Here is a 22,353-nt window from a genome sequence, read left to right as displayed (position 1 = left end):
GGGTAGCCTATCGCTTCTCCAGTGCATCTTCCCCACCTAGGAATCAAACTGGGGTCCTGAATTGCAGGTGGATTCTTTACCAACTGAGCTATGAGGGAAGCCCTTAAATCTTGAATCTACCACTTAAAAATTAAGTCTTTGGACAGCTAATTTAGCCCCCAAAACTTCAGTCTCCTCATCTGCAGGATGAAGAAAATAAAATTTCTCTTGCATGGTAGCTTTAAGGTTTATATTTACCACAATAACCAAGGTACATAAAGCACCTTCCAGAGTTACTAGTAGGTGGAAATTATCCAAAAAAAACATGATCACATTACTATTCACCAATGACTTATTTGCTAAATGAACTCTGAGAAGGAAATAGAACCGCGATGGTTTTGAACTCCACACCTGGGTGCACATGTGCACATGCACACCACACACACCCAGGTTCACACCGGTGTGCACACCTCTGCCTGTGTATATACACAACACACTCCTACCAGCATGAGCAGTACGCAGATTTTTCCTTCCGGCAGCTCTCTAAAGAAAGATACAGCAGATGGGACTGGGTCTGCTGCACCACTGAGCAGCCTCCACATCAGAAAGTCATAATCATTGAATTCATCATGCGGTGTGGCCCTGGCTGGGCCACCGTTCCTCGTCCTGCCTGATGGGCTGTGGAGGAATGGTCCTCCTCCAGTGCAGGGAGCAGACATGGGTGGGCAGCTGCCAGGCAGTGGAGCCAAGAGAACAGATGGCAGCTGTGCAGCCTCCTCCTCGCCCCGTTCCCTGGCTGCAGGGAAGAAGCCTGGGCAGCAAGGGTCCAGCGGGTACCTCCCCCCTTCCCTAGGCCAGCCTGCACTCTGTCCTCTTAATGGGCTTTGCAGTAACACAGACCAGGCCACAATCCTGCCCCGGCTCATCAATTACTAGCTGGGTAACTTTGGATGGATGCAATGAGTAGCCTCTGAGTGCCCTTAACAGACCCTAATTCTCTAATCCTATTGTAACCTTATCTCTGCTCCCTAACTCCTAATCAGAAGGTAACTAGCTTTACCGGATTAATCATAGCCTTAGGAAGAAACCCCTGGATAATTTTACCAAATATCAACCCTCCTGCCCCACAACTACACACACACACACACACACACACTGTTCCAGCTATGGCAGACACTGTAGGTGCCCCGTCCATATCCCTTGGGATAGGCCACTTCCGAATGATCCCATTACCTTGCAATGGCCAGTCTCTGCACCTCTTTGCCTGAAGGCTGTCTCTGAAAGCTTTTCTTTGTGCTCTGACAGCACAAGGCAGAGAAGAAGGTATATGTAAATACTCAGCCTCCCCTCCCTCAGACGGGATACCATTAAGGTGTGATGGGATACCACCAAAGTGCGATTTTATCAAGTCCTTGCAGGACTAGTCACTGATCTCTAGCTACTCCCAGTGATAGCTGCTTGATGACACACCCTTTATTGGCCACTTCACCAACCCTAGAAGTATTCTTTGTATCTCCTAGTGCTTGTTTCAGGGCCAGTTTTTGTGGGGGGAAAGGAATCCAGTCTAAGACACCAGCCTTAGCCTTTCAACCCCATCCTGGACATCTAAGCCTCTTCCCCAATCATAACCATTTACCTAAGCCACAAGTTCTGCTTGGTATTATTCTAAATTCCTTCTCCTGACTCCACAGCCTAGTCTTTCCAATGCTGGCTTTCTTCCTAATTTCAACCTAACAATGAATTCTAAGCCTTTTCCCTAACCACTCCACGTTCCTCACAGGCCCTTGGTTCTTCCCACTGGGTCGTGGAGCCCAGCCTGGCTGCATGCGGTGCTCTTCTCTGCTAGATACTATGTCTGCGAACTTGAGCTTCAGGCCAATCTCTGGGGGCTGACAGAACTATGCCGCTACTACTTCTGGCTGTTTTTCCATCTTTAGACAGGAAATCAGAAAGGCTGAGGCAGATCCCAGGCAAGTCACCTCAGGGAGCTCAGGACTGGCACCTGAGCGCTGAGGAGCTAGGCTGACCCAAGGAGGCAGAGCTGAGCCTGTCTGAGATGAGCTGGGGTTCAGGGCCTGGGGGGATGGGGTTTCCCTCAGTGCTTGCCCCCCCCAACCCCCCTCCACTGTCTCCTCCAATTTCCTGTATTTTTCCCTTTTTTTTTTTAATTCCTTTTTTAAAAAAAACCTATAAACTAGAGGCCTTTAGAAAGAAGTGTCTATGTTGGCAATACAACATTAGCCAAAACGCATTTGCAGAGTTCCTCTGAATTTTCGACTCCTGAAAACCAAAAGTCTAGATACAGTTAAGAAATAAATAGCAGTGAGATAATCTGTCGTACATATGATGAAAGGTTAATATTCTCAGTATCAACAGTAATGTCTTTTTAAAAAAATTTCATTTATGTTTGGATGCAGTGGGTCTCGGTTGCTTTGCTCGGGCTTTTCTCTAAGTGCAGTGAGCGGGGGCTACTTGTCTGCAGTGGCTTCTCTTGTGGTGGAACATGGGCTCTATCTAAAATGTGGGGGCTCAGTAGTTGTGGCTCATGGGCCCTAGGGGACTGGCTGAGTATTTACAGTGCATGGACTAAGTTGCTCCATGGCATGTGGGATCTTCCCCGACCAGAGATTGAGCTCGTATCTCCTGCAGTGGCAGGCAGATTCTTATCCACTAGGAGAGTCCCAACATAAATGTCTTAAATAAGAAAAAAAAAAAAAATCCTTGTAGAAAACTTGACAAAGGCTATAGATGATGCACACAAAAATAAACCCAGATTCAAATTCAATTATTTTTATATCATATGATATAAAAGTATGATATAAAAAAAATCTAGTCCTCATTAATAACCCAAAAGTGCAAATTAAAACATCCATTGGGTTTCCATTTTTTACCTTTGACCTTGGCAATGATTAAAAAGATAATAATATCCCAGTGCTACTGAGGTGCTGGGAAATCTGCCTCCTTACTCACTGTTGGAGGGAATATAAATTGGTTCAGCCTTTCTGGAGGGAAACTGGTCTTCCCTGATGGCTCAGTGGTAAAGAATCTGCTTACCAATGCAGGGGCCATGGGTTTGATCCCTGGTCTAGGAAGATCCCCTGGAGAAGAAAATGGCAACCCACTCCAGTGTTCTTGCCTGGGAAATCCCATGGACAGAGGAGCCTGGAGGGCTACAGTCCATGGCTTTGCAAAGAGTCAGACATGACCTAACTACTGAAAACAAACAAATGTTAAATGGTATTGCAATTCTTTTTCTAAAAAATTTATCCAAGACATTAATAGGACTATTGGGGAATATTCCTTGTAAAATTTTTTATAAAAGTAGAAAGCTGGACCTAGCTGTCTTTCAAGACATTTTTTTTGTTTGTTTGTTTTGGTTTTTGGTGGCCTGGTTCCACGTGGAGGGTCCCTTCTTGGGCTTACATGGGCCCAAGGACACTTGCTATCAGAAGGCAAAGACAGCAAGTCAGGCCAGGGATGGCCCTGGTTCTCCATGAGCTAATCTGAATTTTGTTAGGGCTTCCTAACAAAGCTTAGTTCGTGTGTGCATCTCTGAGAAGGCCTGGGAACAGGAAAAGTAGGGCCATCAAAGAGAAACTAGGCATGTGAAAAGCACTCCAGTAATAAATGAGGAAACTGAGGCACAGACAGGCTAAGGAACTCTCCTAGAGGCTCATCTTATAGTTGGTAGGAGGCTGATTCCAACTCAGGCAACTTGATTTTGGAGCCTGTCATTTTAGTGTGAGACCATCAGGCAGAGAATTTAATTTTATGTGTCAACGTGACCTGGCCATGGAGTGCTCAGATATCTGGTTAAACATTCTGGGTGTGTCTGTGAGGGTGTTTCTGGATGAGATTAACATTTGAATCAGAGTGAGTAAGGCAGATTGCCCTCCCCAACTGGGAGGCTTCATCTAACCTGTTTAAGGCCTGAATAGATCAAAATTTGAGCAGGAGAGAATTTACTCTCTGATGGTCTCTGAACTGAGACATGAGTTTTCTGTCTTCAGGTTCAGACTGGAACTTAAGCCATTGGCTCTCCAGGTTCTCAGGCCTTTGACTACAGATCCTGGGATTTCTCAGCCTCTGTAATTGCATGAGCCAACATATTATAACAAATCTCTTTTTACATACATGGTAAATATAAATAAATGAATAAATAACAATATATATGATTTTACTTTATAGATATAATAAAATCTCGCATATATGGCTATTATATATATTTTTATATATGGTTTCATACTATATTAACCATTAGTAGATAGAAGATGTGTGTGTGTGTGTATATATATATGTGTGTGTGTGTGTGTGTGTCTATGTATATATATATTCAATCCCTGGGTCAGGAAGATCCCTCGGAGTAGAAGTGACAAACTGCTCCAGTATTCTTGACTGGAAAATTCCATGGACAGAGGACCCCGGCAGGCTACACACTTCGTGGGGCCATAGAGTGTCGGACAGGACTGAGTGACTAAGCATGCATGCATATATGTATGTACATGTATATACATATGTATATATCACATATATCTCTGGAGAACCCTAATACGTTTAGCTATACAATACTGCAAAGCTATATGCATATATTATAGAAGATGTTAAAGACATATTTCCAAGTTAAAAAAAATCAGCTAGAATATGCTATGTGTTGAATGACCCCATTTATATACTCACATATAAATTAAAAGCCTGGAAAGCTATATACCAAACTGTTAACAAAGCATATCTCTGAGGAGGGGGGTGGTATTAGGAAGAACTTTTACTTTCTCATCATATGAATTTTTTTCTCCACAAAGGTCAAGTATTTCTGGGGAAAACAATATTCCCATTCTTGAAATTTCAAAGTCAGAAAAAATCAAATTTCACACCAAGACGGGTGTGAGCAGCAGGGAAATCAGCAACCGCTTCACGAGCAAGAGGACAGAGGACGTGAAATGGCAGCATTTTCTCCATTCCTCCCCTCTCCTCCCCGTCACACTCTTCATTTTATTTAATTTATTTTTAGTTTCCTGAGAAGAGCTGGAGACGGTATGCTTGGTTGCTCTTCTTTTCCCTTGGCTCTGAGAGTTTATCCATGCCAACTGGACCGTAAGTGACTAAAAGAATCAACTGCACATCAGAAAACTTGAGGGCCAGAAGGAAGCTCAGGGAGGGGCTGGCTTAGTGACTTAAAAAAAAAAGAAAAAAGTTTTTTTTTTTCTTCTTTTGGAAAACCAAACTCAATGAGGGAGGAGAGCAGAAACCAGAATTCTTGCTCTGAGAACGTGGTTTGCCAGCCACTCTTCTAATCTAACCTGATCATTTTGCAGAAAGGTGTCAGGCCTCCTGCTCTTGGCCAACTGTACCACAGGTTCCTGAGCCTATACTTGGACTGCGTTGTTTTTTTTTTTTTGGCCCTGGGCTTTCAGAGGCCAAGCAGCTCCTGAATTGGGTCACAGGCCATGTTGTGACTGTGGAGGATTTCTGTGTCCTGTGCAGGTGAGAGACTCATCCACTTTCTCTTTTCTGAAAGCCCAAGGGTCTTTTTTTAGGATTAATGAAACTGGTTCCCAATCTCCCCAGTGGTTTAGGGTATTAGAGTTCTCTGTTTCTTGGAGTGGGGCAGGGCCAAGGGATACAAGAAAGAAGAGCGAGGGAAAATAAGACAGTGGGAAGGCAAGGAGCCTTAAGCTATTAGTATTAAGCTATTAGTATTAGGGTTGAGATTAGGTTTACAATCTAGGATTAAATTTTACAGATAATATTAGGATGAGGATAAAGACTGAGGCTAGAATTTGGATTGAACATTGGGACTAATATCAGGTTAGAATGAATGATGATAAAAGGGTATGAACTGGGAGTTAAGAGTCATGGGGTAATGATTAGAATCAGAGTTGGAGGACCATCTGCTTTGTCTCAGGTCTCTACTTGTGCCTCCCTTTAGGTTGTGACTTTCAGGGCCAAGGTCTTTGGACTCAGTATTACCAAGAAAGCAGCTCTTCTGATAGTGAAAAACAGGGAAGCATGGTATGCTGCCGTCCACGGGGTTGAAAAGAGCTGGACACAACTTAGTGACTGAACAACAAGCCCTTCTGAGCCCCTGCCCTTGAACCACATCTTTCACATACAACCTTGGTTGGTACTTCAAGAGTGGCTGAAGCATTAATATTATTCTTTCCTAAACCCTGCAGGTCATGTACATGGCTCCTTTTGGGCCAATGGTGATTGCAAACTACTCCCAAGAATCACATTATAGGTTCATTTGGAATGTAATCTACAGTAGAAAATAGTCAAGACAATTATGACGAAAGCACTTCTGCCAATTACCACCGCCCCCCCCACACTTTGGTCCCCTAATTTGATGATATCCTGAACTTTTAGGTTTTCTCTGAGCTTTTGGCCAATTGAGTGGGCACTTTATAGGAACTGGCTCAAGGGCTCTTCACAAAGAAACCTTGGGAACTAAAAATGAGGAGTTAGCAGCCAGCTAGGAACATAGTAAGAGGAAGCAGAAGACTGGGTCTTATTTCTTACAACTGCTATGTAACAAAAAAGTTCAGTGAGTTTTAGTGCCTCCAGGTGATCTGAGTGTTGATGGAGACGTTTCTCCAAGATAGCCTGATTAGGATGCCAATTCATATATGAGTCTCCCATTGATGAACAAATTATTGTGCTTTTGTATTCATTCAACCAATATTTATTGAATGCCAAAAAATATGCCCAGGGCATTATGTATATAGCAGTAAACAGACATGATCTTTGGAGAGGAGACAAATAAATATTTAATTACAAACTGTGAACGGTGCTGCAAAGGAAGAGAGTGCCACAGAAGATAAAAATGGAGTAACATAATTTTAATTGGTGCTGGGTATCAGTGAAGGCTTCTTTGAGGGAGTGCCATTTAAATTTAGGCTTGAAATAGTTTAAATAGCAGTTCCTTTGTTGGAAAATTCTTGAACTTGTCCATTGTTCTATATGCTTTTCAATTTCAGGCTGCCCATTTATTCCTGTTTTGGTCTGTGGTAGACACATTTTGGAGTCTGCCAAGAATATAACTGATCTTCTTTGAGAACTGTAGGCTACAAGGATGGGCCTCTAGCAGCCATGTTTGCATTACAAAGCAAAGAGCCCTGACTACATTATGCTCCACTGGCTAAAGAAGACTGTTTGAGGAATAGACAATCTAACATGATTTAGATCAATAAAGACCTTTTCCCAGGGGTTCATAGATACTAATTAATCTTAGCAAGTTCTAAATTTTTGGCTATTTCCAATTTCTTAAAAAAAAAAAAAATTATTTACCTGCACTGGGTCTTAGTTGCAGCCTTAGGATCTATGATCTTCTTTGAGGAATATGGATTATTTAGTTGCAGCTTGCAGGACATAGTTCCCCAACTAGAGATTGAACCCGGGGCCCCTGAATTCAGAGCACAGAGTCTTAGCCTCTGGACCACCAGGGAAGTCCCAATCTCTGTTAGCTCTTGAAATGAAGATACGTAAGCTTGCACAGCCATGTTCTGAAAGTGAGGATATGTAAGCTTGGACAGCCATGTTCTACTATGTTCCCAGAGAAGCAGTGAAGGCAAGTATACAAAGAAGAATGAAGCAGCTATGTAGAGAGAACAACATTCGACCAGGGAGAAAAAGAGATAATGAAGGAATACCTACTGGGCTTCAGGCTGGTAAGTTAAATCCTTGTTCCAGTCCTTCGTGAGATCTTGTTGTGCTCCGTGCCTTTGGGTTCTGTAAGATTATTTCCTTAAAAAATTTTTTTTTTGGCACAAAGAAGTTTCAGTAGGTTTCTGTACTGGCAGACAAAAGAGCCTGACTAAGAGTGACTTTTATCAGATTAGCTCTTTCATTCAACAAACATGGATTGAGTTTGCCGCAGTCCCACTGAGAGTGGTGGAGCCCACAAGTCCACAGAGCATGCACAAACAGAAAGGCATATATAGAAATAAAACAATAGTATTTGGTAATAAAATTAATCTAGGTAATACCCCACTTGGTTGTGGGTACTTCAACAGCCATTTCTAAGAGCTAGTCCTTTTGGAGTTAGGTTTTGTGAGAACACGCAGACATAAATTTCCTAAGCCTATAATGGGGACTATCTGGGCAGAGGAAGGAGGGACCAATTCTGCCTGGTCCGAGTATGGGAGGCATAGAGGTATAAATGAATGAAGGGGCAGTAGAAGTGTGCTGGGTAACAGAGGAAGAGGCAGAGGGGAATAGAAGGGACAGAGCCTTAGGAAATGCCTGGTACATACTGGGTACTTAATAAATGCTTGTTAAATTGAATAACTGGCAAACATACAGGTAGACAAGCAGTTTGTAAGATGACAATCATGTTTTACATAAAAATTTCCTTTTGCTTTTAGGGTTTTCTTTTCCACATACAATAGAAAGTTGTCAAGATGCCAACAGCAAGAGTCCCACTTAATCTCAGTTTGTTAAACTCAAAGGCTGTAAATCTTTCATGAATGTGGCAATTTTATGTCAGTTTGAGTGAAGATTTAAGGAAACACAAGCCCAATGAGAGCTAGGTGTGCCTTATGACTTCATCCACTCTATAGGTTTTTGACAGAAATATTTATTAAAGTCTTGTGAAAATCCACAAAGTTGAAACTAAATATTAAGCAAAATAAATCACCATTTCACTTGGGGGGTGCTTTGACTTTAAGTAGTTTGATTTTTGCAATCACTGTCTTTATCAGTAAGAGCCTGTTTAGGAGGAATGCTAAACTAAGTGGGATCTTCGCTATTTATGAGATAGGAGGTAGGTGGGCCCCTAAGATTGCTTTTCAGGTCTCTCCCAGATTATCAGAGCTCAGAAGAAGCAACAAGAACCTTAGTAAGTCCACAGAGCATGTACAAACAAAATGGGCATTTCATACCAATGCTATGAGCGAGGGAGCTCAGTGGTGTCAAACTTCTGCTTTCCCAAAGCAACTGGAAACCCAGGCATTAAGAGAAATCTATTGAACTTAAATGGAGAAGGCAATGGCAACCCACTCCAGGACTCTTGTCTGGAAAATCCCAAGGACGGAGGAGTCTGGTAGGCTGCAGTTCCCTGGGATCGCGAAGAGTCGGACACGACTGAGCGACTTCACTTTCATGCATTGGAGAAGGAAATGGCAACCCACTCCAGTGTTCTTGCCTGGAGAATCCCAGGGACTGTGGAGCCTGGTGGGCTGCCGTCTATGGGGTCGCACAGAGTCGGACACGACTGAAGCGACTTAGCAGCAGCATTGAACTTAAAATAATTGTAACTATTTAGAAAACTTTAATTGGTGAGGGGCAGGAGGGGACAGCAAGCAACGTCTGTTTACAATAGGGTTTGTGGTTGTCAACTGGCAAGCCCTCCTTCTCTCTGTGCCAAGGAAACGGGTTCAAGCCCCCTGTGGATGGGCTTCAAGACCGTCTGTGAACGTGCTAAAACTGTAAGAAAAGAAAACAACAACAACAAAAAGAGACAGGAAGCCTCCCAGGGACTGAGAAGTTCGCCCATAAGGGCCTCAGCTTTGGGTCATTTCTCCAGATCTCGTGGAAATTTGCTCCTTGTTTAAATTAGTCATCAATAATTACCTTCTGCTCACGATTGGCTGGAACTCAGAATGGGTTCAGGATTAAAAGACAATGAGCGCTAAAGGACTCGTTTTTTTAGTGGCTCAAACTTTTTGGTCACTTCCCAAATTTCCATCACTAATTTGGCCATAGCTCCCCTCCGAAAATCAAAATGTCCACTCCAGTAAGAGAGGCTGTCCTCGCTTAGGCAAAGGGAGTGAACTCGTGTCTCTAAGGCTGGGGACACCGATAGGCTTAGAAGAGCACGTAATCTGACCAAGACACTACACTCTCGCCCCTCTCCATTGCTGCTGCGGAGGAGAGGAGGGACATTCCCAGAAGTTTACCGCTGCCAAAGAGATACCAGTTCTCCGGGTGGAACAGGAAGAGTGAGCTTGGGTGTGGAAGACCTAGGAATACAGATTTTTCAGGGTTTAGCAGTTCACTGAGAAATGCCCCCCGACATCACCCAGGAGTAAGAGCGGAGGGTCCGTCCACCTCTCGGCTAGCTGAAGACCCCGACGGCCCCAAGAAGACCGAGCCCCACTTCCGGGTTTGGAAGCGCTCCTCCGAGCCCCTCCCCGTGCCGGCTTACGGGGTCTCCGGGCGCATGCGCGGTGCCCGGTCGCCGCTCCGGGACCGGCCCAACTTACCCTTAAACAACTAGTCTGCTCCTCCGCCCCCCCTCGCTTGGGTCGTACCACTCCCGTTTCGGGGGAGGCAACGTGCCCCAGAGTACTCAGCAGCGTGCTTTCCCCTTCATACGGGGAGGAGGAAGGTTAAGTGTCCCTTAGACCTTAAAAGTCCCGAAGGATGCGAAAGCCGCCGAGTGACAGACCCGCGGTCTCGGCTCTGCCCAACGGCCCCATCCTCTTTCTTTGAGGACCTGAACAAAGTGGCACGCCCGGCTCCCAGCTGATCAGCTGCTGGGCCCCGGCGGCGGCTCCCCCTACCCCCCCGGGCGAGACCATTGTGTGACTCCTCAGGAGGGGTGCGCTAGGCGGGGAGGGGGCGGAGCGGCCATTGTCCGGTCAGCGCAGCCTCCGGGGGAGGGGAGGGTGTTACGGAGCGAGCGGGGCCGCGGCTTTCACAGCGGCCGCTGCTACGCCGGAGCCGGCGGGGGGGGCCTGAGGTCCTTCCCAGCGCCACCGCACGGGACATCGCTGTGGCTGGGAGCGGCGGTGGGAGCTGCCGAGGGCGCCGGGTCTTCCCTCCTCCCCGCCCCGCGGTCCTCGGTTCACCCGCACGCCCCACCTCCTCAGCTCCCCTCCCTCTTACTCTCCGCGCCTCCTCCCCAGCCTCCCCCCACCCCCCGTCTCCTCAGGCCGAGTGGTGCGGCCCGCCTCCAGCTGACCGGCCTGGAATCCCGGCTCGGAGCCCCGGACTCGCGCCCGCCTGCGCGCCCGCCCGCTCCCTTCCCCTCCCCCCGCCCCGAGCCCCCCGACGCCGCCGCCGCCTCCTTCGAGCGGGGCCCAGGCCCAGCCGCTGCCACCGCTGCCGCCGCCGAGCTCCGCCGCCGCCGCCGCCGAGCACCATGGGAGACGCCGGGAGCGAGCGCAGCAAAGCGCCCAGTCTGCCGCCTCGCTGTCCCTGCGGCTTCTGGGGGTGAGTGCCCGGCCGGGTGGGGGCAGGGGACGGGGCGCGGGCGCCAGGGCTGCCAGGACAGGCCTCCGGGCCCGGGGAGGCCGGAACCCTCGGGCTGGGCCCAGGCCGGGCCTGCAGGGAGGGGCGCCAGGTTGGGGGGGAGTTGGCGGGGGGGCGGTGGGCCGAGAAGGCCCTGCCTGGGGTGCGCTGCCACCCTCGGGGACTCGCCTGCCCGAGGCTCGGGCAGAAAGGGGCCGCCCGGGCCACGGGTGAGGGGGGCAGGGCCGCGGGAAGGGTGAGGGGGCGGCGTTGGCACCTCCGACTGGAGCTGGGGGTGCCCCCTTCTCTCGGCTTTTGGAGGCCGGCCCTTCCTCCCTTCCTTGGTCTTGAGTTGGTGCCCCCAGGAACCGGGAGGGTATTTCCTCTGACTTTTTCACCTCCCCTCCTCCCTGTCCCCCAGAGACTTGCATCATCACTTCCTAAATTATATCCTAGTGCCCCATTTGCTTTTAGGAAGCTGTTCACACGTCACCCATTTTTAAAAGTTGAGTCCATGAACCCAGGCTTGGGTAAAGTTACAAGACTCTTGAGGTCTCTCACCTTTATTTAAAACACGTTTCAGAAGATCTGTAAGATTTCCTTGTCAAAAAAAAAAAAAACAAAAAACCCAAGTCAGCTTGACTTAGAAACGTGAGAGCCAGTATGCTTAATTGGCTCTAATTCTCTTCTCCCATTTCTTTTTTTAATGATAAAAATGTTCACCTTGGCCAGCCTATATTATTACTTGGCCATCCTGTGTTAGAGTGAAAATGTATGAGGTGGGAAGTCAACTTTACCACCTGTAATTACAGTTCAAATTCTCCTTCTGACACTTGGGAGTTTTTAAGGATTGCCACCCCTTTTACCCGACAGGTGCTTCCATTATAACTCATGACTCTAGGTTTATTGGAAAGACACTGGAGACCTTGAAAGCCAACTTTTGTGATTTAGCTATTTTGTCTTATTTTGCAAAGATTCAGTATATTTGGAGGTGCATAGAGGCAGTAAGGAAATGATTATTTCTTGTGAGAGCATTTTGGAAAGATGTGCTGAAGGTGTATCTTTACTGTCTTTCAGATCCTAGGGATGATTGAGGTAGAAATTAAGGCTATGATTTTTGGGAGTGCAGAGATTAGAAAGTGGATCTTAATGTAGATTACTGTGAAGTTTGTCATATTCGAAGGTTATGACCAAAAAAAAAAAGATTCTCATTTCCTCATCGTTCTGCCTTTTCTTTCACAGAAATTTCCTACTGAAAGGGTATTAGTTAAAAATAAGTTATAGTATTATCAAAAGTTCTGAAGATGTGAAAATATCTTAGGTTTTGTAGTCTTCCTGTCTTTTTGACTTGAAAATAATAATGGTGTTGTCTGCTCAGTACCTTCATAGGCTGTCTAATTCCCACAAAAATCTTATTGAATGGGAACCCTTCTCTAAAGCTGGGGAAACTGAGGCTTTGTTTACAGATGGGATGCTTCCCTTTGCATTCAGATTTCAGGGTGGAGCTGGTGAGCTCTTTAGAGTGCTTAGTACCATCATGTTTATGACATCAGTCTGCTGCCCTGGAAAAATCTGGTGTCACAAGCCTCAGATTGTAACTCAGAAGAAGACATGTGGCTCAAAGAAAGTAGCTGCCAGTGGTGGCTAATGCCCAGGATATATCAGAGGTCTATTTCCTGGCAACACGTTTATGTCCTTGGGACCATTATTATAAGTGGAACCCTAAATAAAAGATCTCTGTCAGGACTTAGAAACTGAGCAAGGTTCTGAGTAATGCAAGGCAAGCTTGGTGGTAGAGAGGAATAGTTAGTTAGCTCATACCAGACTTGACCCAGAAGCAGCCAGAGCTGCTTTTTTGGTACCTTCATTATGGTACTTTTTATGAACTACAATTTGCCTAGTAGGAATTTGTTATTTGTTGTTTAGTCACTAAGTTGTGTCCAACTTTTTTGCAACCCCATGGATTGTATGTACCCTGCCAGGCTCCTCTGTCCATGGGATTTCCCAGCCAAGAATGCTGGAGTGGGTTGCCGTTTCCTTTTCCAGGGGATCTTCCTGACCCAGGAATTGAACCCTAGTTTCCTCCTTTGGCAGACAGATTCTTTATTACTGAACCACCAAGGAAGACCTAACAGGAGTTGGAAAAAAGCTAATATTTTTATGATAAAGGTGTTTTTTTTAGTGTATAATGTTTTAACCTTTCCTAAACGCACCTGTAGTTTGCAGTTTATACGAAAGTATAAGGAAATTGCTGCCTAGATTCCATTATATCATGACTGCCTTTGGACATGTTTCCTTTATTTATGGGTTACATTCATAGTATGTTCATTGAGTAAACTTAGAATGTATTTAGCAAATGTTTGAGTGGCTCTGGTACAGTAGACAAGAGGGGCACTGGCACTGTTCTCTGGGAGCAGGGCGCATAAAATAGTGAAACACAAGTTACAATGAGTGTATTCGGCTTCGTGTAGGGTGTATTAGATTCATTGGAAAAGACCCTGATGCTGGGAAAGGTTGAAGGCAGGAGGAGAAGGGGACAACAGCGGATGAGATGGTTGGATGGCATCACTGACTTGATGGACATGAGTTTGAGCAAGCTTCGGGAGTTGGTGATGGACAGGGAAGCCTGGCGTGCTGCAGTCCATGTGGTCGCAGAGTCAGACACGACTGAGCAACTGAACTGAGGGTGTGTTGGAAGGGGTACCTACTACAGTTGAAGAAGAGATAGAGGAAGCTAGCCTGGAGGATGATGCTCAGCCTAGACCTGTAGGAAGATTAAGAGAGAATGGAAATAGAGAAGTGCTTCTTTTAGGTAGAGGGGATAGCATGGGTGAAGGACTGAATGTTAGATAGGGCACTACACATTTGAGCAGCTGAAAGTTCATTGTAGAGGATTGGTAGATTGTGGAGAGGGGTGAACTGGAAATGCAGCTGAGGTGATGAGAGCAGTTAGTGACACAGGGCCGCACAGGGGATGCTTTAGACTTTGGATTTTTGTCCTGAGTGCACTGGGGAGCTGTTGAAGAACCTTGAGTGGGTTGTGAAGTGACTTACTTTAATGTGAAAGATTATTGGATGATCTTGAGAGTTGCCTGGGTATGTGGGTATGATTGTGTGTGTGTGTGAGAGAATGCGGTGTCTATGTTTGTGGCATGTTGCCAAGTCCAGAGGTACAGAAGATTTGGCAGAAGGTGTGTCTATGAGGCAGGGAGAATGGAGAGACGCCATTGAGGGAGGCATCTTGGCTTTTCCCTTCGTGAACATGAAGGTGAGTGTGTTCTGTAAAAACTTTAGTCAGCACTGCACTCTTTGGAAGCCACAGGTCTGTAAAGTCAGCTAGCCAGGGCCCGCACCCAGCCCTTTGCAGAGGAGCCTCTCAAGCAGAATGTTCTGGCACTAGCTGACTAAACAGAGTTCCTTTAGGATTGCTCTTCTCTCCAGTGACTTAGGCTGTAGGATTTGCTGCCCAGCATTATCCACTCAGGACACCAGTCGTTGGGGTTGGTTGAAATAGAGCTTTCAGGTGGGTCTTGTGGGAATGCAGTTAGAAAGGAGAATGCCAGGAGGAGCAGCAGTGCAAATGTGTTAGTGCTTAGAACACATACTGTCTCTGGTTTTGTATCGTGAAATTGTATGTAGGTAATTAAGTTACTGTGTTATAGAGAGACCAGTGGGAAGCTTTGCTACCTTGCAAATTGTTGAAGATTTACCTCTTTATAAAATTTGGAAGATGTTTGTGTAGCTAATAAATGTTTTCAGAGTTAATGACCATAAACAATTATTCCCCTGAAACATGGACTTAAAATTTTTAGTGAAATACAGGCATGAGCATTTTCTTGGCTTATTTTAGGCATTCAGTAATCATGCAGAAATCAGGCTAGTTTGTGATTGTCAAATCTGAAATGAAATAGTTAGTTGGTGCATTTTCTTTAGTTGAAATACAGATATATATATTTCATATATTAAAATTATATAGATATAAGTGGTATTTGTTGAAACAGTGTAGTGAGGGATATAGAGTCTTCACAAATATTTTCAAAAGTTATTCAAAGAGTAGACCTAGAATATTAAAAAAAAAAAGAAAAGAATATACTGAGTGTATTATAGGTTAATAGAAAGGATAATTAATTAGGATGGGGAATGATGGACTTTTTTTCTAATTCTACTTATTAAGTATAAATACCTAATTAAAACTATTGATATTCTGCCTTTACAGTTGGAGACAGTCTCAATCACAGGGTTATTTAATGACAACATTGAGAAGTACTATTTTTTTGTAAATAAATCTAATGTATGGTAGATATAACTGTTCAGTCAGATACTTAGGGAATAATGGAGTGTTTTAGATGTGGGATTTATTAGGAAAAAGTCTCATTGTTTTGATAAAAAGACATTCATGGTTTATTTTCTAATGAATCATCTCATAAAAGAAATATTACATGGATACATTTTCTTTAGGGAAATAGATTTTATTAGTATTTCATGTTTGTGATCTATTCTGTTGATAAGCATTTTACTTACCAACTAGATCTGCTAAATAAAGATGAATTTTAAATAAAGATGGGGTTAGGGCAGAGATCAAGAGTAATCTTACAAAATAAATTCTATTTCTGAATTGGTTACTAGTAGAAAGTTGATTCAGCCAAGATACTGACTAGTTAGCTTAAGCAGAGGCTATTTATTTTTATTATTTCTTTTCTTGTCTCTGAGACCAGGCTTTGGGAATTGATGTAGAACTGTGTTTCTGTCACTCTGTGAGTTATCTGCCAAATATGCTTGGCTCCTGGCAGTGTGTGGCCCTCTCGCTCACATTCATTTTTGATTTTTCAGTCTGTCTCCCAATTGGAATATGTTGCCACGCTTCACCCAGCTTAACCTGGGCTTTTAAATTCCATGTGAAGACCGCATGATTCAGTAGTTAATCAGTAGAATGTTCATTCCAGTGATGTCACTAATTATCCATTTGGTTAGAAAACCCCTCCTTAAACATTCTCTTAAACACAAAGCAGCTCATTTGTGCAGTTTTATTTATTTTAAAGATTTTATGTTTTTTTTAGGGCTTCTCTGGTGGCTCAGTGATAGAGAAGCTGCCTGCCATTGCAGGAGATCCAGGTTGGATCCTTGGGTCAGGAAGATCCCCTGGAGAAGGAAATGGCAACCCACGCCAGTATTCTTGCCCGGGAAGCCTCATAGACCTGGTGGGCTACGGTCTGTGGGGTTACAAAAGAGTTGGACATGACTTAGCGACTAAGAAACAACAACAAACTTCTTTTAAACAAGATTTTATGTTTTTAAAGCAGTTCTAGGATCAGAGCAAAACTGAGAGTAAGGTACAGAGATTTCCCATGTACCCCTTGCTCCATCCCTGCACAGCCTCCCTTGTTATCAGCATTTCCACCACAGTGTTGCGTTTCTAACAGTGATGAATCTACTTCGACAAGTCTTTATCACCCAAAGTCCATGGTGTATACTACAGTTCACTCTTGGTGGTGTACAGTTTATGGGTTTGGATGACTGTATAGTGACGTGTATCTATTATAGTGTTATATAGAGTAGTTTTCAGTACTCTAAGGACCCTCCGAGCTCTACCTGTTCATTGCTCCCTCCTCCCATCCCCTGTCAACCACTCATCTTTTTACTCTCTGTAGTTTTGACTTTTACAGAATGTCATATGGTTGGAATCATGCGGTAGGTAACCTTTTTCAGATTGGCTTCTTTCACTTAAAATATGCATTTAAGGTTCCTCCATGTCTTTTTGTGACTTGATAGCTCTTTTTTTTTTTCCCAGCACTTAAAAAGTTCGATTGTCTGGAGGTATCAGTTTATCCATTCACCTATTGAAGGACATCTTGGTTGCTTTCAAGTGTTGACAATTACAGATATAGCTGCTGTCAGTATCCACCTGCAGGTTTTTGTGGGCATCGATTTTCAACTCCTTTGGGTAAATGTCAAGGAGTCACGCAGTTTTACTCTGCATCTTTTGAGTTTTGTGTGCATCTGAAGATGCAAAATGATTTAAATGATGTATTCATGTGTGTGTGCGTGTGTGTGCACTCACATGTGCTCACTTACGTCTGATTGTGATGCTCTGGACTGTAGTCCACCAGGCGGCTCTCTTCATAGGATTTTCCTGGGTAATCCTGAATACTGGAGTAGGTTGCCATTTCCTCCTCTAGGAGATCTTCCTGACCCAGGGATTGAACCTTTGTCTCTTGCATTTCCAGCATTGGTAAGCAGATTCTTTACCACTGCACCACTTGGGGAGCCCATTCACTGTCAGTGCGTTTATCTGTCTGTTTGCCCCATTTTCCCGATTACATTTGGGGTATCCAGAAAATGTAAAGTTTGCCCTTTGATGTGATGAAACACAGGGAAATAATTTTTTTTTTTTTTTTTATGAAAACATGGTATTTGTTTACATTATTTTGAGTCAATGGCTTTTTAGAGTTAGATCCAGTTAACAATATAGGACATAATGCTTTTTTGGTGTAATCCTTTTCTCCTCCCCATTCCCTCTTGTCTTCTCCTTCCCATTCACTACTGTCACCGCCACCCCCCACCCCCCCAAAAAAAAGGCAAACCCAATTTTTTGTCTGGTGAAAAGTTTTGACTAAAAATCTCTTTCATAGTCCTTAATTGGGTATTAAAGTTAACATTACCTTTCACAAATTAACCAGAAACTAGAAAAATCAGAGGGCTAAGAATTCTTTGAATATATAGTTTAAAAAAAAACAAACCCCAGTGTATTAAATATTTATTGAGGGCAGAGTATGAAAAGGGTGAGAGCTGATACTATTTGAATTTATTAGGTCAAGAGGAGGTCATGTCTGTGCAAACTGATGCAAAGTTTTGAACTACCACAATAATTATAGATCAAGATTGAAGTTAAATGTTCTTTTTCTTTTAGAAGAAAGATTATGTTCAGTATCTCAACAAACCCACATATAGGAAGTTGGCCAGTCACAACTCAAAACTTTTAATTTTAATGAGACACTTCAATTGTTCAGATTCAGGCTTGTTGTGGGACTTTGTGCCAGAGTGGTTTGCAAAAGAAAGCCTTCATTCCACCTGGGTGGATGACTGATACTCTGTGCTGCTAGGGGGTTTGAGAAACAGGCTGATCCTGCTTTGGGCTGGGTCCCTCGTTAACAAAATTATGTTGTTGAATGAGATAATAAGGAAGAAATTTTCTGTGTGTGTTAAATGCGGATGGGAGGTTAAAGAGCTTCATTTGAAGTTTTTAATAATCAGAATCTAAGACTGTATTCTAGAATTGTGTGTCAGGTATGGTAGCCACTAGCTACATATAGCTATTAAAATTCATACTAATTAAAATTAAATAAAAATTCAATTTTCAGTTACACTAGCTGTATTTTAAGTAATATTTTTCAATAGCTGGTGGTTACCCCATTGGGGAAAACAAATGTAGAACACTTTATCCTCCTGAAAAATTCTGTTGGATAATGTTCTTCTAGAATGTTGGCGTGAGAGACAGCCAGGATTTTCAAGCCTATTTTCTTTTGTTCTAGTTTTATTAAGATAGAGTTGACATTCAAGTGTATTTACTTGTGAGTTCTTCAGATTCGTGTTTTCTCTCATATTCTAAAAACGTGAGGCTTGTTTAATTTAGCTCTTTTTCTATTTCCAGCTCTAACATGTTTTATTTCTAAAGGGAGAAGCACTGCTATTGTCCCTTCAGATTACTGGGAAGTGCTCCTTTGGTCATTTTTGGGAATTAAAATTTCAGTATAAGTTAGTCTATAATTTGAATTTTTTTTTTTCATGTTAGCTTTTGGGTCAGTCATCTTTGCCCCTTTCTTAGCTTTATTAAACTGGCAACCTCAGAGGCCTATGCTGGGAGATGTTGGACTAATAGAGAATCTTTTTTTTTTCTCTTTAGTGAGAATTTTTGAAGGTATGCACCTTGGACTGTGACTTTTATAGATTCACAAATGTGAATCTCATATGATAGCTTTTGATATGTGATCAGAGATAAATGCATTTGATTTTCTGGTAAATTCAAGCCCCTGTGTTCAGAGGAAGGTGGAGTGTCTTGGAATATCCAGCAGCATCGGGCAAACCCACGCTGTTCTGTGATGCAGTGGACGAGGAAATGGCACAAGATGAATGAAAATGTCGTGTCATCCCTTGAGGCCAGGGGAAAATCTGCAGAGAGTGCTGGACATCTGAAATTATGGCTGCAGCTGTTCACCAGAGGAAGGAAGAATGCAATAGGAAGAAGATGTAGTACTAGCTAACTGCATCTGTTCATTCTACTGTACCAAGTGTCCTGTATCAGAGACAGGTGCAGTTTTGTATTAGGGCAGAAGAATGTTCTGGGAAAGATCATGGACTGCAACTGTGACCAGTCTGGTGTGGGGAGAAGGGAAGCAGGGGCAGACCACACTGCAAAACACCTAGGTAGTGGACAGGCTCTCTTTAGCCTCACTGCTGCCTCGTTGAAATCCTGGTAAAGAGTGAGGTTGGTGATGTACTTGGGACTTTTTGGGAGTACCTTTTCTGATTTCTTGGTGGTTAAGTGGAGTGATGTGGAGTAACAGTTATTCTTGTCTTATCTGTGTCTCGGACTCACACACATTGGTAAGTTGAAGTGCTTTTATATAAATAATCACGCTCTTAGCCACACTTCTGAAAGAAGTATTCTGACCATTCAAAAGTATCACAGATTCTCTTCCTGCAGTCAAGTTCTTGGGCCAGACATGTGGTTTTCTTACATGTTTGTGCTGGTAGCATTCCTGAACACAGTGTGAGAAGGTTCCTCTAGATTAATGGATACCTAATGAGAAGAATGGGGCAGGAATTTGGAGACTATGGATTGGGTGGGGGCTTTGCATATCATTTCCATACTGACATTGCCTATTTCAGGTCATCGTTTTTCAATTTCAACCCTTTCTAGAATGCCTTATATAGATAGATGTGCTGGCAAAATTTTCCAGAATTTTTTCCAGCATAATGAATGAGGCAAAATAGAGTGAATAATATAATCATTCTTAACTGTGCAGGTGTGATTCTTAACTGCAGGTGTGTATTAACTTGCAAGAAATAATAGACTGGAGGTGGGAGGAAGTGTGGTGTATTTCAGTGTATGTTTTTAGATTTATGATTTTTTGGTGTCTGTCCTAGCAATGGATGGACTGTATTCCTTTTCTTCATATGTCACTGAAATCCAGAAAACCAGGTTTTCAAGTCATTGTGTTTGCATATAAAACTTTGAATGGTATACAAAATCTTCAGTGTTTGATCCTATACATTTTTATCTAGTTTGCCTTTCCGTTTTAGTATAACACAAAACTGTGCTACGATAAAAATGGTTTGTTTTTGCATGTTGATCCACAAAGATCCTTGTTTAGAGGACCCTTCAGTTTATTCCTTTGTTGATTGGGGGGAACATAGTCATGTACTCTCTGAGGCCTATATTCCCTGTATAGATCACTGTTAAATTAGCTTTACCTGTTGTTCATGTCACTCCTTTTCCCACTCCTTTTCCTAGTGCAGTACTGTAGCACTTTCAAGATGTGTTTAAACTGTGCATTTTATTTGTAAAGCTAATCTTTGTCTTTGCTAAATGTGGGACAGGATCTAATGGAACAGTTGCTGTAACTTAAGTGATGAAGATACAGTCTTGAATAAAAGTGTGGAGTGTTACATGGTGTACTCTAAGAGTCTCTTTGGGGGTTTGCAATATGAATAATATCAATATGGATTAATTTAGAAAATGATAGCCACAGAAAACTTTTTCTGTGGAAGTGTGTCCTTAAAGGCTGTATTTTTTTTTCTCTTTGGTTTTAAACTGTCTGGTGACTAGATATTTATGATTCCATAGTTGAACGGCCCCTAGGTTTACCTGAATAGTTTTCATTGTAGATAAATTACTTACATTGTATGTGTTTTTGGTTGGAGTTAGGGACAGGAAGAATGGACTGTTCCGGTTTTGTGTTTAACTTTGGGATGCAGAAAAGTCACTGGACAGATCTGTATCAGACACCTGATTGGGAGGTGAGTTGGAAGAGTAAGGACACACAAAGTGGTCAAGGGGGAGACTGGGTTGTAAGGGGGATGCGAATGGGGAAATGTGTTAGTTAGGAATGAGGGTACTTTGTGGTCACCAACTTCTAGTCAAAATATGAGGTGACCATGTTTGTAAGGGGTTGAGAAGCTAATGTGAGCAGGTGGTGTGGGTGAGATTAAAGAAAACATTCTGTTTTTTCTTCAAGTGTAGGGTGTGAGTCTCTGGGGGTCTTACAGGAAGGTGCTAAAGATTATAGGATGAGAGCTGTGGTGCAAATTCCAAACTAAAGTTAGTGGAAGGGGCAGCCACTTTGAGCAGGATTGGTGTGCCATCTGTCAGAACCCCATCTTCTGCGAAGCCTCACAGCACCTTCTCAAAGGCGAGCACTTCATGGTGTCTCTGCTGCAGGCCTTCGAGAGTCTGCCTTCTTTCTTTATTGGTGTTGTCACAACCAAGTCCATGCCTTGGGGGTATTTTTCTTCTTCCTTTTAAACCTCCAAGCCTGATGTGGAGAGTTCGATGTTTTGCTCATTTCCTGCTTTATTTGCTGTTCTTGGGGGAAGAAAATCACAGCCCTTCTATTTTAAAAGATTTTTCAAGAATACACATGGGGGAAATTATATTAAATTTTATTATTTATTTATTTATTTATTTATTTGAATTTTAAAGAATTTAATAGTAGTGTTGGTTGGGGGATAAGACCTTTTTTATTGCTGAGAGGCCAACGAAGGGCTCCTCTCTCACCCAGCCTGTTTGTTTTGTCGCTAATTCTGACTTTTGCTATCCCATGGACTGTAGCCCGTCAGGCTCCTCAGTCCATGAGATTTCCCAGGCAAGAATACTGGAGTGCGTTGCCATTTCCTTCTCCAGGGGATGTTCCTGTCCCAGGGATCAAACCCATGTCTCCTGCATTGGCAGGCGGTGTTTTACCACTGAGCCGCTGGGGAAGCCCTTCATGCAGCCTCAGCCCTTCCAGAATGCCTCCAAGGATGAAGGGCGTGCTGGCCTCTTATCTTCAGAAAACCATCTGAGCTCAGTGGCTGGGTATGGCTTTGAAATCAAAGACCTGGTTTGAAAACTTGAGTTTATAACTTTCTGCTTGATTTTGAGTGGTTTACCTCTTTGCCTCTTTTTGTTTAAAAAAGAATATCCCAGAGTTGCTTTGACGTTTAGTG

General features: G+C 43.5%; 1 protein-coding gene and 1 long non-coding RNA gene across 3 annotated transcripts in view; one reads left to right on the top strand and one right to left on the bottom strand.

Annotated features, from left to right (window-relative positions):
* Positions 1-6,719: 6,719 nt before the first annotated feature.
* On the bottom strand, positions 6,720-10,468 carry LOC139031445 (uncharacterized). The gene is made up of 2 exons (XR_011483935.1): positions 10,179-10,468; positions 6,720-9,399 (listed from the first exon to the last, which is right to left on the bottom strand). It is a non-coding gene; the product is annotated as an uncharacterized lncRNA (long non-coding RNA).
* A 498-nt stretch (positions 10,469-10,966) lies between these two features.
* The window catches only part of ZFAND3 (zinc finger AN1-type containing 3), a 320,114-nt gene continuing 308,727 nt past the window's right edge, over positions 10,967-22,353 (top strand). For both annotated transcript variants that reach the window (XM_070456513.1, XM_020873376.2), the window contains exon 1: positions 10,967-11,130. In XM_070456513.1, coding sequence (XP_070312614.1) covers positions 11,060-11,130 — 71 coding nt within the window. In that variant the 5' untranslated portion in view covers positions 10,967-11,059. The remainder of the gene's footprint in view (positions 11,131-22,353) is intronic.

This window comes from Odocoileus virginianus, chromosome 27 (assembly GCF_023699985.2).
Source record: "Odocoileus virginianus isolate 20LAN1187 ecotype Illinois chromosome 27, Ovbor_1.2, whole genome shotgun sequence".
NCBI classification, from domain to species: domain Eukaryota; kingdom Metazoa; phylum Chordata; class Mammalia; order Artiodactyla; family Cervidae; genus Odocoileus; species Odocoileus virginianus.
Note: the sequence above shows the minus strand (reverse complement) of the source record. Positions and strands in the feature narration are given on the sequence as shown.